Raw genomic sequence first — 18,342 nt, 5'->3', positions numbered from 1 at the left:
ATGATGGCTGTCTGTCACACACTTCTTGGGCTGATTTAACGTGGAGTCATATCACATTGATTTCAATGTGAACAAAAGCTCAGTTGTAGCCTTTAATAACGGATAGCAGAGCCCCTAAACGTGCAGGTAATTACAATTATTTTTTCCAAAGGTAACAAGTGAGTTGGATGTGAAGTTAGTAAGATCAACTGATTATTTTCTTGTGCCTCGTTCAAAAAAAAGAAAGGAAATTGGCCTATTGGCTTCCCCTCTGGCTGCAGACGCACCTGCTTGGGGAGAAGGTGCGCCAGAAACCCCCACTGAAGGCTGTTGGGTCATGAGACATCATGGCCTCCCCTTTTATATCGTCAGTATAATGACGAAAGAAATAGGAAAGAAAATGGCACGCGTACACACAGGAGTGCATGAAGAAGTTTATTACAAAGAATGTGGTGAGAGGAATGAGTTTCTGTAAATCAAATGCCTCTGTCACTCGAGATGAACAACATCATTGTACGCTCAAAGCCATAAAAAAGATTTAGGGTAATGGTTACATAGCTAGTAAATAACAACGGTTTGGTCTGCGGTAAGAGCTTGTCTTGTTTCTCTACAGCTGTTCTGTAGCATGCATATGAAGCATAATCAAGTAGAACACCAATCACCTATTAGCAGCAAGAGTTACATCATTACAGCAGCTGCCAATCAGGTGCCCCCGTTCCGAGCAGGTGATCAAATCAATACATTCCCATTGGTTGAAGACATCTAAACTTCACCAGACTGCAAAACAAAAACTAAGTCACCCATTCGGCAAACTCAGGTCAACTGAAAGAAAGAAGTGCACGTTTGGTGAGGTAGCCCCAGCTCCTTGTGCACACCACGGCCACTGAGCGCTACCGGCTGTTCTGTACACTGGATGACCCATGAGCTACAGCTAACACACACACACGCACACACTCGCAGCACTCAGACACTAACACACACGATATACACAAGGAACATACAAGAGAGGTCAGGGGTCATTCGACACACACACCGGTTGAGACCCTACAGACGTTCTCCCTACGGCTAACACTCCTAGGGGCCACACGGGTATGGAGTGGACCAGTCAAAGGCTTTTGACCGAAAGTTCGCCGGTTCAAACCCCCGGCTAGAATTAGATACGGAGGAGGTTATGTCAACTACATCCCCCACATTTGTGTATTCTATGAGAAGCACGTTAAACGAAAGCTGAGCCCCAACCCTCTTCAACGCGAAAGAAGGGTTGATCAACTGGAAACCAAGATGCGTCACTGTATCATGCTTTATAGTTGGCATAGGAAGGCCCATCAGCCCTCGGCCATGATGATTTGGTGTGCTTCACAAATTACCATTGCGACACAAGAACAGTTGGTTCAGTTACCACAGCGATGAAAAGACGCTTCCGCTTGCCGTTTCCATAGTGATGCCCAGAATTCGTCAGTTGCCATAGCGGTGACAAGAAGCTTCCGTTACGATAGCGATGGCAAGAAGCTTCTGTTACCTTGGCTATGATGAGAATGGTTCAGCTACCATAGAGATGAATGGGTAAAGGGCTCATAGGTGGAGTGCTGGCTCCATCTGTAAGAGATATGAGATGAACCGTACTGGCGTGTGCATAGAAGAGGTCGAGGCCTGATCCTGCAGACAAACACAAACCAAGACATTCAAAATAAACTTCCCTTGTCAGGCACGCTACACACATTTTTTAGAAACAGGAGATAGCGAGATGGACTTTTTTTGTGTACATTTTTTTCATTCAGAATCAGAAAGCCATGTTGTTCAGCATTGGGATGTCCGGGTGAGTATTGATTTAATTTGTTTAAAGCTACATTCTTTTTTTTCATTGTTTATACTGACAAACGGGCCTCTGTGTCCACGTTAGGGAGCCACTCAGCCTCCACACATTCAGTACCCCTAACATTTGATCTGTCCCGGTCGGACAGGAAACACACATTCTATACCTCCCCTCTCCCTTAAATACAGACCAATGACAGATTATCAAAGCACAAATAAATATACTCCATACATTTTGATACAGGGTCCACTGACTGTACTGTATTGCAAGCGACTAATAATCATAACAATATTTTCTATAACTTTGTTTATATTCGTGTTGGCAGGCGCGGAAGCAATTACTATTGGTTGTTGTTGCTTAAATAGTTTCTGTAAAGGATACAAAGTACAGATGGACGTTGAGAGGCGCTGTGTTCTGTTTGCACCACACACACGATGCTTACAGACATGTGTTGTTGACGGTCTAGATGAGATGTCCTCAACACCATTGGTACTAAAAGGCTGTCAGTCATCAGCCAGTGGGCGGGACATAGCTACTAGCTACGGACAAACGTATCCCCCGTTCAGAGGCACTACGGTGGCCTGCTCAGGACATGTGATGCCCCCCACCGCCGGCGGCCCCGCGGGACGACCGTTTGGTGCTTTCGTTGGCGTTGGACGAGGAGGGGCCTCCGCGGGGCCGGTCCCCCAGGGGCCGGCTGGTCGGCTTCTTGTCCCGCGCCGAGGGCCTCGTCTGGCTGGTCAACGTGGGCCCCAGGGCCCCTACCTGGAGGCTGGAGGGCTCCACGATGGTGTTGATGACTATGGCAACAGAGAGAGGACATTAAACTAAATGTACTACAGTCAAGAAGAGATTATGATAATGAACTACAGACAGAGAATTGGTATTGAACTAAGATACTAAAGTAAAGGCTGTGCACTAAATCAAGGTATACAGTAACACAGAATTGGTATTGAACTAAGATACTAAAGTAAAGGCTGTGTATTAAATCAAGTTATTACAGTAACAGAGAGGATATGTTAAGTACTACAGTAAAAACTAAATAGAAAATCTCTCTAGGAGGACATTTACCCTCTAGTTGTCTCTGAACTCTCCTGAGCTCCTGCAGTATAGAGGTGATCTCCTGTGAGAGGAAGCATGTGTCAGTAAAGGCTCTTTCTATTTAAGGTAATCCAGTTCCTTGACGGAAATGCAGGATAATATGGGACAGCTCCCACCTTATTGGATGTTTTCAGAATTGGGATTTCATTCTCAGCGTTGATTTTAGCCTCGATCTCCTCCCAGACCTCTGCCTTGTTGTGGAAGAGAACCCTAGGAAGGATTGAAGAAACGGACGGGATTAAGGGCAGATGGTTTCCACAGTTTGAAGGCTCCCCATCAGCTCTTCAACATCTGGTCCTCAAGTGAATGAGCTACTGTACGTTGTTGAACGGGTTCAGCGTTGTTCCTTACTTCATCTTCTCAGCGAGTTGCTCAGTGTTTTCCCGGATGGCTTGTGAGAGCTGAGACACGGGGTTCAACATCAGGTTGTCCAGGATCACCTAGAACCGTCCCAACAAGACGGAACAGAGCCATCAGCATAATGCAGCAACCAGTCTGAAGAAACCTCTTCCCAGCACACTAAAACTGACTGCAGTGTTTCCCACGCCTAAGACGGCCTTTGACACTCGACTGTCTACAGACAATGAGAGTAAATAAAGGGGAGGAGCCAGTGACCTCTTGGCGGTTCCAGGGACGGCGCTGCTTAGAACCTGGCTCCGCCTCATTCATGTTTGCGTCCAGGACAGTGGTGCAACCTGGAGGAAGCTTCTGGTAGTTTAAACTAGCCTCAGGGAGATGTTGGACCAGCTGGAAAGAGAACAAAGTCACAATGGGTGGTGGTGGAGACCCCCCAACCAAGACCAGTAGGTCAGTGGTTCTACTGTAACCAGTAGGTCAGTGGTTCTACTGTAACCAGTAGGTTAGTGGTTCTATAAACCAGGAGGTTAGTGGTTCTACTGTAACCAGTAGGTTAGTGGTTCTACTGTAACCAGTAGGTCATTGGTTCTGTAAACCAGTTGGTTAGTGATTCTACTGTAACCAGTAGGTTATTGGTTCTGTAAACCAGTAGGTCAGTGGTTCTACTGATACCAGTAGGTCAGTGGTTCTCTGAACCAGTAGGTCAGTGATCCTCTAAACCAGTAGGTCATTGGTTCCATTAACCAGTGGGTCAATGGTTCTCTCAACCAGTAGGTCAGTGGTTCTACTGACACCAGTAGGTCAGTGGTTCTCTGAAGCAGTAGGTTAGTGGTACTAGTGGACCAGTAGGTCCGTTTTTCTATAACCCAGTAGGTCGGTGGTACTCTAAACCAGTAGGTGAGGGGTTATCTAAACCAGGAGGCAGGTGGTTCTAGTGGACCAGAAGGCTAGTGTGTCTATGGGCCGTGAGTGGGTTGGTTCAATGGACCAGTGTCATTACCGGTGGGAGCCGTGCTATGTGAATGCATGCATCCAAGTCAACATGCGTTTGCGATGGAAAACAATATATGCAGTGAGTCTTAGTATTGCTGGGACCAGGTGTGGAGAAGGAGAGTGCAGAGGAGTGGTCAACAGCCACCGCCCAGACCCATGAACCTCCCGTTCATGTGCGGTGTCAACTGTTGTGGCGTCACGTTAGTGCCCTGGGGCAATCCAAGCAGGGTGGAGACGTGTTAGGATCGGTGGTTAGAGGGTGGGTGGTGGAGGAGGGGAACCAATCGGAAGACAGGGGAGACTAATGAGTCAACGATAGACACCTGAGATGGTCGGACCCCTGGAGAGTATGGAAGTGGCCTCTGTTCGGAGAGTGGAGAGATGATGGGTGATGAGAATCCGGCGATCAGCGCATGACCACAATGTTATTCAGAAACCACACAGTTACCTTGTTGGTCAGGAAATGGTTTCCTCTGAATACCACAAGACCTCAAAACAGGACTTGGTCCTTCTAGCAGTATTTGTTTCCACGAATAGCACTTGATACCACTATATCTCAAACATGACTTTCTACCACAAAACCACACCAGCTCAAACAGGCCTGAAAAATTGCGCACAGAGAATAGAATTACATTTAGTAATGATTATGACACCACGTCAAACCACTGATCACCCTTCTGCCTTGTTCTCCAGCAAACACTGGACACACCTTGGCGACATCCCCAAACACAAGTAATGTCAGTAAGGTCTCATTTCAGTTGGTATATCTACAAGGACTGGGTGCCTTGGTGTGGGTGCTGTAGTGGGTGGTGGCGGGATGGGGGAGAGGTGTTATGGCGACCCACCTCTTCCCTGGAGGAGATGGGGGAGGCGGGGGTGTTGGGCTGGGAGCTCGGGGAGGAGATCGGGGTCCCGGCGATGGCTACGGGGGGGTCCCCGTCCCCGGCCACGTCGTTGATCTCCCTCGCCAGGATGGCCAGGTCTTTGGCCAGGTCGTGGCTGAGCCTGAGGAACCCGACACACACAGTTACTGATTTACTTTACTTTATCAATCACAGTTTGATCCGAAGTAACTTACAGTGAATCCAGATTCATGTCATTGAGGAGCAGGTAAGGGGAGGGGTTAGGGGTCATCTTGCTCAAGGATGCCTACAGGTGGACGTTTGGGCAATAAAGGTTTGAACCCAGAACCTTTTGGCAGCTGGTCAAACACTCTATCCCCTAGACTATCCTGCGCACAAGATGGTTTCTATGGTCCATAACAACACAGAGTTGTCGATAACCAAGTCAATTATTGTGATGCTAACCATGGAAACGGCCTGACAGAGTTTGGGAACCCCTGGTAGATCGGTGACAGGCGGAGCCAGGTCTTACTTTGCGATCTCAGCGCTGTGCGTTGTCCAGTTCTGGTAAGGGTCTACGTCGTTCTGGGGGTCGTCGTCCTCCGTTTCCACGGAGATGGACTTGGGGCGGGAGGGGGCGGAGGGCTGGGAGGAGCGTCGGGGTTTAGAGGTGCCGGGGCTGGTCTCGTACTCCTCCTCCGAGGAAGAGGAGTAGTCCGAACCCTTCTGCCTACGGCGAGAGGCTAACACAATACGATTGGTTATTCTACATGAATACTGAACCCTCAGGATCTCCACGACAACCTCCAACGGCTAACCCGCAATGTGACACTGAAATTGAGTCCGACTAGAAGTCAATATTGATCACAGTGACCAATACCGATCACAGTGATCAAAATTGATCCATATTGATCACTGATTTTGTATGTTCTTGTATGACTGATCTCGTATGTTTCTTATCTCACCTCAAAGAACACAATGTAGTATTTGTTCATACAACCACTTATTGGCTTGAGGGTAGATGGGTGAGAGGGGCAGCCAGTACTAACCGGTTCCAGAGTACTTAGTTCCATTGGACCGGGTTCGGCCAGCGGTCTGCTTCGCCGCGGCTCCAGAGCCTTTGGTGGCGGCTTGCCTGGCGTCCCCCACCGACGACTTCCTGTTGGAGCCCCCGGGTTCCCGCCCGGAGTAGCTGTTGCGCCCAGCGGGGGGCGGGCCGGCCTCGTTGTCGCTGGGCGTGGTGAAGGAGCCGGTTCTCTTGCGGGGCATGGCCAGTATGTCCAGCCGAGAGAGCTTCTTCTCCGCCGAGCCTTTAGACGCCGCCCCCACGTGGTCCGAGTTCTGGGACCCCCGGTCCGTCTCGGCGCCCTCGTTGTCCGAGGTCTCGCCCAGACGCGCGCGGCGGAGCATGGAGGCGCGGGTCGGCCGCGGGGCCGACAAGCTGTTGGACCGGGTCAGGACCTGCTGGGCCGCCGTCTTGGAGGTCTTCCCGTTGTCCTCCTTCTGCAGAGGGGCGATGAGCTTCTTAGTCCGGCCGGACGTACGAGAGCCGGCCTCGTGGTCCGAGGAGACGTTGTCGCCGTAGCTCTGCCCCGGCTGGCCCTCGGAGAGGTCCAGGGAGCCGCGGTTACCGGCGCTACGGCGCATGTGGAAGCGTTTCGCCGCCTCGGCCTTCCCGCCGGACGCATCGGACCCCACCTGGCTCCGACGTTTCTCTGATAGACGCTCGCGGGCGGAGAGCTGGCGCCCCTTCTCCTGGATGGACGGGCTGGAGGAGGACTTCTCCTTCTGCAGGCCGCTGATTGCCGAGCGCTTCTTGGAGACGGAGGTGACCGGTGTGTTCTTGTTGCTCACCTGGCTGACAGTGCTCGCCGTGTCCACGTCCGACTCCCCGGACAGAGAGTCCCCCATGTGGCTGGAGGAGCCTCCCTTCTTGGAGCTGCGACCAGACCCAGAGGAATGGAACAGCGGGCCTTCGGATTCCTTGAAGAAGACGTCTGGGGCGGCCTCCTTCCTCTGCTCCATGTCCCTGATGGACGGGTGGCTGGAGATGTGCGGGAGCTTCTTCTTCTGGACAGTGTCGCTCTGGCGCTCTTTGGTGAAGCTCTCTTGCCTGACGATTGCGCCGTCTTTCGTGGGGACAGAATCCTTGTCCTGTATTTGGAGGTTGGGGGCCGAACTGTTGGGCTTGACACTTGTCCTACGGGGCTCGTGGCCACTCAAGTGACGAATCAGAACGGTGGTGGGCGGGTTCTTGGATGGGGCCTCTTTGAGGCTCCGGGGTGGGTCAGCCTTTCCTGGGCTGTCGGAGCCGATGTAGAAACAGGTGGACTTGGTGGATGGGGATGGAGAAACCCTATCTGAAGGTCTGACCTGAGGGCCAGGAGCTCTGGACGAGGCCTTGGCCGTGGCCTTGGCCTTGGTCCTGTGAGCTCGCTCCTGTCCATCGTCCGAACGGCTGGTGTCGCTCAGACTGTCCGGGTCCACGTCGTCTCCGATGCTAAGCAGCTGGCCAGATTCGGGAGGGCATGTGGCCCTGGGTTCTCTGTCCAGGGTTTCGGGTCCAGGGTAAGAGTCCTGCTGGATCAGGATGCTGGGGGTGCTACCCTCCAGTCTCTCCCCAGGAGGAACCTGGGGTAGCAGCCTCTTGGTGCGGGAAACCTGGCTGGCCTCGGACTCTGACTGGCTCATCACTGACCGGCTGGATAGGTAGCGAGAATCTAAAGGAAAACAGGGATCCAATGAAGCCTTAAAAACTAAAACAATATTCCATGTATGAACATGGGCCATTCGGATTGACTTTGCCACTCAACAACAAGATCTCATCGGCTCACCATCCAGAGATTCCCCTACAGAGGGGGGAGAGGCCCCCTCGGCGTAGCTGTCTGCCAGACTGGCCCAGCGAGAGACCCACTTTGGGCCCTCCATTCCTGCTGTGTTAGCAGGAGGAACCTGCAACACAACATTTCATCACCATCCTTAGAAGACGACGGAAATGAACAGACCTTAAAGCAACCAAGATATAAGATAAACTAGATGGGGGTCAGGAGAAAAGTAGGGTATACATTAAGTGGAACACATGCAGTGGATTGGGACATGCAGTGGTGTTCTCCCAAACGTTACACAGTGGTATCTTCCTGGGTTTATGTTTACCTGCACCGGGCCAGTTGTGGTGCCACTGATAGTGGCCGGGTTAAAGCCATGCATTGGATCCACAGCACTACCATCGCTCTCAAGGCTAGTGTGCTCATCCTTCCCCTCATTAATGACTGGCCTATAAACAGAGGAGTTTACACCACTATACTCTGGCGAGTCCAGGACACCAAACACCTGTCAGGGGTCAGAGGTCAGAGCATGCGGGAGGAGGAAGCAGCACAGAGGGAAGACAGGAGACAGGAAGTAGAGATGAAGGTCAAGAGGTGTGTCGTGCATTTTCAACGTAATGCAAATTCAGAAACAAATCTTGTATGTATAGGACATATTATTCGACTTTGTAGAGCTTAATACATTCAAACATGTATCATTTTCTGCACCCTGTAACACAGGTTAAGTCTATCGCAATAATATAAATCTATTTAAAGCACTCTTCCGTTGTATATATAGGAGGATTCTGCTTCAACAGCCGAGAGGCCAGGCAGGTTAAAGTGCGATGATAGCTCTGTAGACGTCCGGCCCCAGCCCCTGCGGACCGACCTGGTCTATCATGTTGCGGGCCTCCTCCACCTCTATGTCGTGGCACTCGGTCTCGATGGTGTAGGTCCCCGCGTCGCTCAGGCTGTCGTCCTCCTCGTTCCGGCCCACCCTCTGGGTGCGGGGGTCCAGTCCCCGCACTAGACCCGGAGGGAGCATGGCGGCCTGGGCAGGGCTGGGCTGGCGGGCCGGAGAGGCGGGCGGGCCGAGAGAGGCGGCCAGGGTACTCCGCGTAGGGGTGGGGGTCAGAGTGCTGGACACGGGGACAGGCAGAGCAGGCGAGGAGGGGTACGAGGCCGGGGTGGGGGTCTTGGGGCTTTCTTGTGGGGAAGGGAGGTGCATGCAGGCGGGGGACACCATGACGGGTGGGGCCGACATGGGGGGAGGGCCCGGCCTGTCCCTGGTCGGAGACGACGGACCCCCGGACTCCTTGAGGAACTCGGCGGTGAACTCCTGCACCAGCTTGGACTTCTTCCCCACGCTGCCGAAGGGTCTGGAGGGGGGGCCGCGCGGGCTGGTGGAGGCCAGCACGTCCCCCTCCGTCTTCTCCCTCTTCAGAGAGCTGGACCGCTGGGGGGTCCCGTGGCCCTGGGTCTTCAGGGGAACGGTCACCTGCTGGGTGGGGGGGAGGTGGCCGTGCACAGAGGCCGGCCGCTCGCTGCCTTTGCGGCGCTCCATCTTGGCCTTGAGGGCAGAGTAGGAGTCCGCCTGGGCCGGGGTGTGGGTGAAGGACTGGGAGCGCTTCTTACGAGGGTTGTCGTCAAAGAACTCGATGATGAAGGCCTGCTGGCTGAGGTGCTCCGGGGGCCCTTGAGTGGAGGTCTGGCTGGGAGACCCCTGGCTGGGGGACCCGTGGTTTGGGGACACCTGGGTCGGCGGCTCCTGGATGGGGGGCTGGTTTGGGGGAGAGTGGCTCTGTGGTGGGCTCTGGGACAGTGAGTCAGGAAAGGATGGGGAGACGACAGCCGGCGTGGGGAGCGCCTGCTGGGAGCAGACGGACTGACCCGATTTGACCGTCTGCTGGGACACTTCGGACTGGTCGGTCTGGACCGAGTGGTTGGACTTGCTCCGCCTCCCTACGAGAACGGGGTCCTCAGAGTCGCTCTGGGTGCCGTCCTCGTGGTGGTGACCTGAACAACAAGAACAACCCTTTAGAAAACCGAAAGCCTCAACACTGGATAGGGCACAGCTTTGTGATTTGGAAGACATACTTGTGACTTGGCTGACTTGGAACTACTGTATCAAGCCAAGCTTCTGTGTATTATGAATCTTTTATTTATAAAAAATAAATAAAAAAGAATCAAGCTACTTAGTTGATGATCCTCAATTATTTACTATTTAGGGAATTGTAATGATTGATTATTAAATAAGCAGGTCAGGGTTAGGGGCGTCCTACTCTAGAATGACTACAGAGAGGCTGCGACATCAGGAACAGAACCCGGTGGCTAGGAGTCAACAACAGCGGGACCACGTGACTCTCCTGTATAGCGGTTGACCTCTGACCTTTGAGGGTCTTCGTGTTGATGGCCTGGTCGCTCTTGGTGCTGTAGACGTCCTCGCAGGTGGGCCTCTTCTTCATCATGCTGACATCACTGTGGACCAGCCAGTCGGCCACCTTGCTCTCGGCGGACATCAGGTCCACGGGCGCCCCCACCGGGGCCTTCAGGTGCAGCGCCTGCTGCTTCCGCTGGCGTGACGTGAACTTGGTCACATGGTCCTTGATCTTTATCTTCCCCGGCGTGAAGTCATCGAACTCGATGGTGAAGGAGGCATGGCTCTGGACCACGGGAGGGGTGGGGGTGGGCGGGGAGGGCGGAGCCTGGGCCTGGGGCGTGGCGAGGGGCGTGTCCGTGTCCTTGGTGGGCACCTCGTGGAGCTCGGCCTCCGGGGACTTGGGGTGCTGCTGGAAGTCCTTGGTGGGGATCTCAAAGTAGCTGGCCTCGCGGTGGTACCCGGGGAACCCGGCCTGGTTCTCCCTGAAGTCACACAGCTCGGGGTTCTGGGCCTCTGAACACAAGGAGCACACCGACAGCGTGTTCAGACACACTTGACACCTGAAACTTCCCTTTTGAACTTCAGTGTTCATCTGAAGGGGAGCTGTGAGGGGATATTTTCTCAAGTGCTGCTTGGTCAACATCAACTCTGTTGCTACAGAAAAGTTTTTTTTTCTTCATTAGTCTGCTTTGGAAAATAACATCAAAGGTCAAATCTTTCATGGGAACGGAGTTGATGTTGCAGAGTGCAATTATTTCACAACATGCATATGTAGCAGTATAATTGAATATTAGAGAATAGCCAAGCGCGACGGCTTCCTTTTAATCACTTGAGATAACACCACCAAAGCTAAGAAATATCTATCAATTCACCCTCACTCACATACTAGTTCACCAACACTTACTTCACACATACCTTACATTACAATATGGTGTATTAAATGACCTTGTTTACCGGGCAGCCATCTCGGTTCTTAACACTATTAGGGTGATGGAAGCAGCTGGTGTACCAAGATGGAACCAAGATGGCCGCTAGGTTAGGCCTGTTGTTTTTGCCAGGGAGCAGAGGATACAGACCTGGGTGAAGACCATCGCTGCACATGTCCTCCTCCCCCCACCAAGATGGTTGCCCATACAGGGGGGTCGGCCGGGGTCCTGGGCAGTCTGTCAAACACACACACACAGATAGATGTGTTTTATACACGTATACAGGCACACAGATGAACACACTTGTGTATATTAATACACATATAATTATACACATACATGTACACAGATAATATTTGTACTATGTCAGTACTCTATCACTATCTCCCTTTCTGTCTGTCTGTCTCTATGTTGCATCTCTTTCTATCTATATATATATATATATCTATGTCTATATCAATAATATAGATTTATAGATATATATTCGTTTTTATTTTTTAATGTCAGTAATTGTGAAGCAGGACTGTGTCTGTCGCAGACGGCCATCCCCTAGGAAACAGTACAAATGTGTGTGCTCCACTCGGATGGGTGGGGCAGCTGTTTCCATGGAGACAGGATGAGGGCAGAAAGGGGGAGGGGCAGTACAATGAAAATCTGACGATGCTTACATCATCATAAAGGGACAGGATACAGAGATGTGTGTATTCTCTGATAGAAAACAGTATTCTCAGTTTGTTTTACTAAGAAAATGGAAACATGAATTTAACGTGCTGCATTAAATTAATCTTATAATGCTAGATTCTAAAACAGCGACCCTCTGAACCACTGCGAGAGGGACACTCAATCCAGCCCTCAATGTGCCAAAAATGGATAGTTTCCGATGCTGGTTGCAAAACACTGAAGGACTGGCGGCGTCCCTAAAGACAAATCTACGGCTTTGTAACTGTGTAAACCAATGGGGATGTCACTGACGCTACGTCAACACTCTTTACTGCCTATAGTTCTACCCTGTTTCTAGGGTGTGGTGGGGATTAGGGGTTCTACCTGGGGTCTGGCTCGGGGTCTGGCTCGGGGTCAGGGCCAGGGTCTGGCTCGTGTTCTGGATCTGGGTACGGGTCTTGGTGCGCTCCGGTTTCTCAGGTCGGGGCCGGTCCTCCGTCTCTGCGTGTTTGCCCATCTGCAGCTGGCTGGTGTACTTCTCATGCTGAAACAGCAGAGGGGGGGGGGACTTTAGAACAGAATAACACACAACAGCAATAACACACACACACACACACACACACACACACACACACACACACACACACACACACACACACACACACACACACACACACACACCTTCAGAGCCTCCTCTGGCACTATGTGCTGGCTCTTCTCCAGGGTGTAGACATGGGTATGTGTTCACGTTAAGGTCAAACATCCTAATAATCAAAGCATCGATATGGAGTAGATACCGGAATAATCCAAGTGCTGCACTCCCTAGTTCTAAAAACAACAACTGAACAGAGAGCAGATGCATCAAACACATTCATTTAAAACAGGAAGTGGTGTCGTGGGAAGGCTCTGAGACATGGTATTGACGCAAATGAGGTGTCGGGAAGCAGGTTTAAAAGGTTGAAAGGATATCATATCCAAAGCGCACGATGTCCGACAGTTTGAGGGTGAAGTACGTCTGCTCTGGGATCCGCAGGTCGTTCACAAACGTCTGGACAGGAAGTCAACACAAAAAACATCCAATAAACACAAAGAATACTAAGGGGGCCTTAAGGTGAGGCTGACACTGTGGATTGAACCCAGAGCCTTTCGGCTGGGAGACAAACCCTGGTCACTTGATGTGAGCCTGTCTCCTAATTGACAAATCAATTATTCTGGATTATTAGAGAGCAGTACAAAGGGAACAGAAGGAAGGTTAAAGATGATGGGATGCGGTAGTCGCTCACCCCGTTGAGACTGCCCAGGTCCTTGACCAGGTGCTGGTCTGTCGCCGGGTTATAGTTGATGACCGCATGCTGCTTGTCCACACTGCGAGACTACGACACACACACACACACACACACACACACACACACGTACGCTATGTTAGTCCCTTTATCATCTGTCAGTGTGTACTGTATTACTTGTTATGATGCTATGCTTTGTCGTGAGCTCTCTGCTAAAGTATGCTGAAATATGGATTTTATTCGTATGCTACATACGAGTGTAGCATATGATCAATTCAATGTGTTTGTGTAGCCGTTAATCACAGGTACAGTCTTAAAGGGCTTAACAGGCCGTATGACATCTCCCTGACCCTAGCCCCCCCAGAGGGCAAGAAAAAAACTCCCTTCCAGAAATCTTGAGAAGGAACACAGAATGGGGGATCCCTCCTTCCAGGGAATGTCAGGAGTGCAATGGGTGCCATGATTGACATACGTACAGGCAGAACATTTTAAATAATTTAGTTTATAAAATGAATGTCTATGGTGATGGGGTGCCAGCTGGTTAACCGTAAGTAGAGCCTAGGCATTCAACTGCAGTCACTGAGATATGCCAGGCATAGTGTTGAGGGTCTGGATGCTAACATATGCCTACTGGCTGTACACATGTAAACACATATTGTTCGGTGGCTGAATCCTTACACATGCTAACAGATAATTATTGCTAGCTGTATGCTAACACATGCTAACAGATATTGTATATTGTAATTAACACATGCTTACAGTTTGTTTTCAGTGGCTGTATGCTAACATATGCTAACAAATAGTGTGTAGTGGCTGTATGCTGCAGACAAAGGCTGTGTGCCACCTGACCTGCAGCCTCAACTCACCTAACACAATAGACACATAATACACACACACACACACACACACACACACACACACACACACACACACACACACACACACACACACACACACACACACACACACACACACACACACACACACACACACACAATACACACTGCAAACCACAACACGACCCACAGCCAAACACACCACACTGGCAGCACAGCATGTTGGCCACTGTTCAAAATTGGCATGTTTTTTGTGAAACAAGTAACAGAATTCAGGCAGTTAAAATGTGGAGTGATTCATCAGTGTAATATCCGTTTGGACTCAATTTATATTTAGTTGTCCCACTTTCCTACAAAAGTTTTTATTCATTAACATCATTAAGCCGATGTTTATCCAACCGGTAAGCTGTAGACAATGGTGTTAGAACTCAGAACCTTTCAGCTTGGAACTAGTTTGTAGTCAATATTTAGCTAATCTGCAAGTGGTCTGCACATGTGCAAACTGTCCAGATGTGTTCTATATAACCACATTTGTTGTGGTCAGGTGTGTTGTGTGGGTCCAGTTGATTTGTGGTCAAGTGTGTTGTGTGTGTCCAGTTGTGTTGGGGTCAGGTGTGTTGTGGTCAGGTGTGTTGTGGTCAGGTGTGTTGTGGTCAGGTGCGTTGTGTGTGTCCGGTTGTGTTGTGGTCAGGTGTGTTGTGTGTCTCCAGTTGTGGTGTGGTCAGGTGCGTTGTGGTCGGGTTTGTTGTGGTCAGGTGTGTTGTAGTCGGGTGTGTTGTGTGTGTCCGGTTGTGTTGTGGTCAGGTGTGTTGTGTGTCTCCAGTTGTGTTGGGGTCAGGTGTGTTGTGGTCGGGTGTGTTGTGCTCAGGTGTGTTGAGTGTGTCCAGGTGTGTTGTGGTCAGGTGTGTTGTGTGTCCGGTTGCGTTGTGGTCAGGTGTGTTGTGCTCAGGTGTGTTGTGCTCAGGTGTGTTGTGTGTGTCCAGGCGTGTTCTCACCTGCAGCATGAGCTCACAGTCCTCACGGCCAACGAAGATGAGCTCCCTGGGCAGCCGGTGGCGGGTCCCAGAGCTGCTCACCAGAAACCAGGAGGTCACACTCATCTTCACAAGCCTGCCGGGACACCCCACGGCATGCTGGGAAAAACAGAGCATTAGGGTGAGAACATACGACAGAATGATGGAGGGTTGAAAGTGAATAGACACAATGTTGGAGGGATGATAGAGAAATTATCGAATAATGAAGGGATGACAGAGGAGAGGCAGAATGATAGAGAATAGAGAGAAAATGATGGACGGTGGTATGACTTAATTCTGTTCTTGCCTGTATTCATACAGATTGTTGTACAGCGTTTTAGGCAGACAAATTAGGCCGACCATAGTCCAACAATTTTTTAATCACAGAAAACAGTTATTCTAACTAATTATTTAATTATAGCGCGACGCGACTCAGGCGAAGCCTAATAATGGATATGGAGGACTTAATTGATCTTGCGGAAACCGATAACACGGCACATGGGAAGCCATAGGATGCAGAGTAGCCCTAAACGACCAAACCTGCAGGCTTTTCCCGTTGCTTGTTGACCCTTGATATCCGGTACCGTTATGCGGGGCAATGTAGACAATCAGGTGCCGCGTGGTGAGCTACAGAGACCAACACTCCATCGAGGGAGGTTTTTTTAGTAGAACCTTGCTATGTGGCGACTCGGTGACAGACGGACGGACCGGTTTGGTCCGGAAAAGACACAGTCCGTTTTAATAAGGGAAAACCGTAGCGTTTAGGGTCGAGGATCTGGGCGGCTTAATCTCTAGAGCCGGATGATAATCGCTGGAAACAGAGAGCCGCGCCGCTGTCTATTTCGGCAGAGCAAGATGTGATACAGGCCACCATTTAAATATAACATGTCATCTGAATGGAGACTCAACGCGTGTTCTGACACCACGGTTTTAGATTCACGGGGGATAGCCTACACCCATTCAGTGGTTTTTCGTTCCCCACCTACAGTTAAACACACAATACACACCTCCCTATGAATACAAATCATCAGTATGGACGCCGGGCAGGCCGAGACAGGGCGCGCCGTGTCCCTCCCCTCCTCCCCGCCATCCTCTCTCTTACCTCCGCTCCAGATGCGCCGCGCCGCTCCGCAACAAAAACCCGCGATATCCGCGTCTTTAATTCAAACCTGCGTCATGTGTGGCTCGAGCAGCACCGCGGGGATGTGAGGAAAAAACCCGCAATTAATATTGACCGGGGATTTTATTTGAAATGGGAAATCGCCGACCGTCTGTGTCGCTGCTCGAGCTCGGGATGCTGCTGCTGTGCTGTTATGGCATTTCTATAGCAGCGCGAGAGTCACCGCCTGTGGACCTGCGCGCGGGCAGGTTGTTGACGCAACACCACCGCGTCACCTGCTGCACGGCAGGTGGACGACATCTACAACCGAACCAGCATAAACTGATAATAAATCTATATCGCGTTTCATCAGGATTTAAATATATTAAATATATGAACAAATAACCATAATTTATTAGAGCACCAAATACCAAGGGCCAATGAGCACCGTTTTTTTTTCAGGGTTTCACTTTATTAGGCGGCTCATAGCATTTCTGTTCATTTTGATTTTATTCACCACGTGTATTTTATTTATTTTATTCACATATTTATTTCCGTATTTACCTTTTAAAGGGAATTAATGTATCCATGACGTCATATATATGTTGCATTGAGAGCCTTAGCCACGCCCCTTCCGCTGTCTTCTGTGGAACCTTGGTTGCGGTCGGGTGGTCCAAAAATTACGTCATATATTCTTTTCTAACCTCTTTGCTTTGACCTTGATGGAAAACGTCATAAAGACATGGAAAGATGTGAAGGAGAATTCATAAAGACTTAAGAAAAGACCAACGCGGTGCAAAGAGAATTTGACTGCACTTACACATGATTTATATAGCGCTTTTCTATGACTCAAAGTTGCTTTTCACTGAGGGGCTGTGGTAGTAAAGCAAACAACACACACATACAGCACTGACACACAGGTGGATTGGGGGGCGCGCTAAGAAAAGTCCGTAGAGAAAAGATGGGTCTTGAGGCGGGATTGGAAGACTGGGAGGGACTCTGAGTCTCTGATGTCTTCGGGGAGGGGGTTCCAGAGCCGGGGAGCTGCCCAGGAGATGGCTCTGTCCCCTACACTGCGAAGGTTGGACTTGGGGGGGCAGAGAAGGCTGGCTGAGGTGGAGCTGAGAGACCGAGAGGGTGTAGGGGGAGAGGAGGACAGTGAGAAATGGGGGAGCCAGTTGGTGGAGGGATTTGGGGTGAGGACCGGGATCTTCACATTCATTTGGTGGGAGACAGGAAGCCAATGGAGGTCCTTGGGGTTGGGGGTGATGTGGTGCCAGGGTTTGGTGTGAGTTAGGAGTCGGGCGAGTGCATTCTGGACCAGTTGGAGTCTATTACTGGAACTAGCTTTGATGCTGTAGAGGAGTGAGTTGCAGTAGTTGTGACGAGGAGATGAAGGGGTGGGTCAGTGTCTCAGCAGCAGGCCTCGAGAGAGGGCCGGATCTTTGTGATATTGCGAATGTGGTAAAAGGAGCATTTGAAAACCTGATGGATATGAGGTTCGAGGGAGAGGGTGGGATCAAGTATAACGCCAAGGTTTCGTGCCTGGGAGGAAGGAGACAGAAGGAGGACAGTGGTGCCATCAATGGTGAGTGTGGGGTTGTGGATTCTACGTCTACGTCATTTTGTGGCGGCGGATGTTGTGGACGGGGTCGCCATGGGGAAACTACACCGTACCAGGGATGGACTACTGAAAGCGCATCTTAGATACTTTGCATCGTGAATTCTGACAGTGCTGTTTCACACAGGCTGTATAAACGTGGACAACACAGAGAAAAAATATACTTTATAACAAGGCCTACCATTTGAAATACAAATAAATAGAGTAACATAGGCTAATAGTCTCAAAAAGGAAACTAAATACCGGTAGTTGTCACATTGATAATAGTTGCCTATGCTAACACTCCTATCCTTTCATAATTATGGACATTGATCCGAATTAGCTTGATTGAATGTAAAACATTGTTGATGGTTTGTTTTCGTGAATGGAAGAATGGTGCGTTGTTTTAAATTATACTGCCGCAAGGAATTGGGGGACGGCATTATCTCCTTTCCTTTCGTAAAGGATGGTCCAGTGTACCTATATGCTGAAGAAAATAACCAATGAATGCTGTGTGCCTCCTGTAGACCGACATCTTGCAGGATACTCCTTCCTACTGCTGGACCGGGGTGTGGTCAACCTCTACTAACTACAGGGTGCATCATGGCTAAAAATCCACTAACCTCTAGCCCTCGATCAACCAGAATACCTGGTTA

The 18,342-nt window shown here is 50.4% G+C and overlaps 1 protein-coding gene across 1 annotated transcript; it reads right to left on the bottom strand.

Annotated features, from left to right (window-relative positions):
* Nucleotides 1–2,377: 2,377 nt before the first annotated feature.
* On the bottom strand, nt 2,378–15,074 carry LOC307088340 (centrosomal protein of 170 kDa protein B-like; the record flags this gene model as incomplete). The annotated part of the gene is made up of 19 exons (XM_079754193.1): nt 2,378–2,592; nt 2,864–2,915; nt 3,010–3,103; nt 3,245–3,333; nt 3,509–3,640; nt 4,567–4,605; nt 5,089–5,248; nt 5,618–5,828; nt 6,135–7,805; nt 7,920–8,037; nt 8,239–8,415; nt 8,779–9,905; nt 10,279–10,782; nt 11,346–11,432; nt 12,240–12,399; nt 12,537–12,595; nt 12,825–12,903; nt 13,139–13,228; nt 14,970–15,074. The coding sequence occupies 19 exons, from the start codon at nt 15,072–15,074 to the stop codon at nt 2,378–2,380; spliced, it is 5,169 nt and encodes a 1,722-aa protein (XP_079610319.1).
* Between the last annotated feature and the right edge of the window lie 3,268 nt (nt 15,075–18,342).

Source organism: Pollachius pollachius, assembly GCF_949987615.1.
Source record: "Pollachius pollachius genome assembly, chromosome: 16".
Lineage (NCBI taxonomy): Eukaryota > Metazoa > Chordata > Actinopteri > Gadiformes > Gadidae > Pollachius > Pollachius pollachius.
This window is presented reverse-complemented; position numbering and strand designations above follow the sequence as displayed.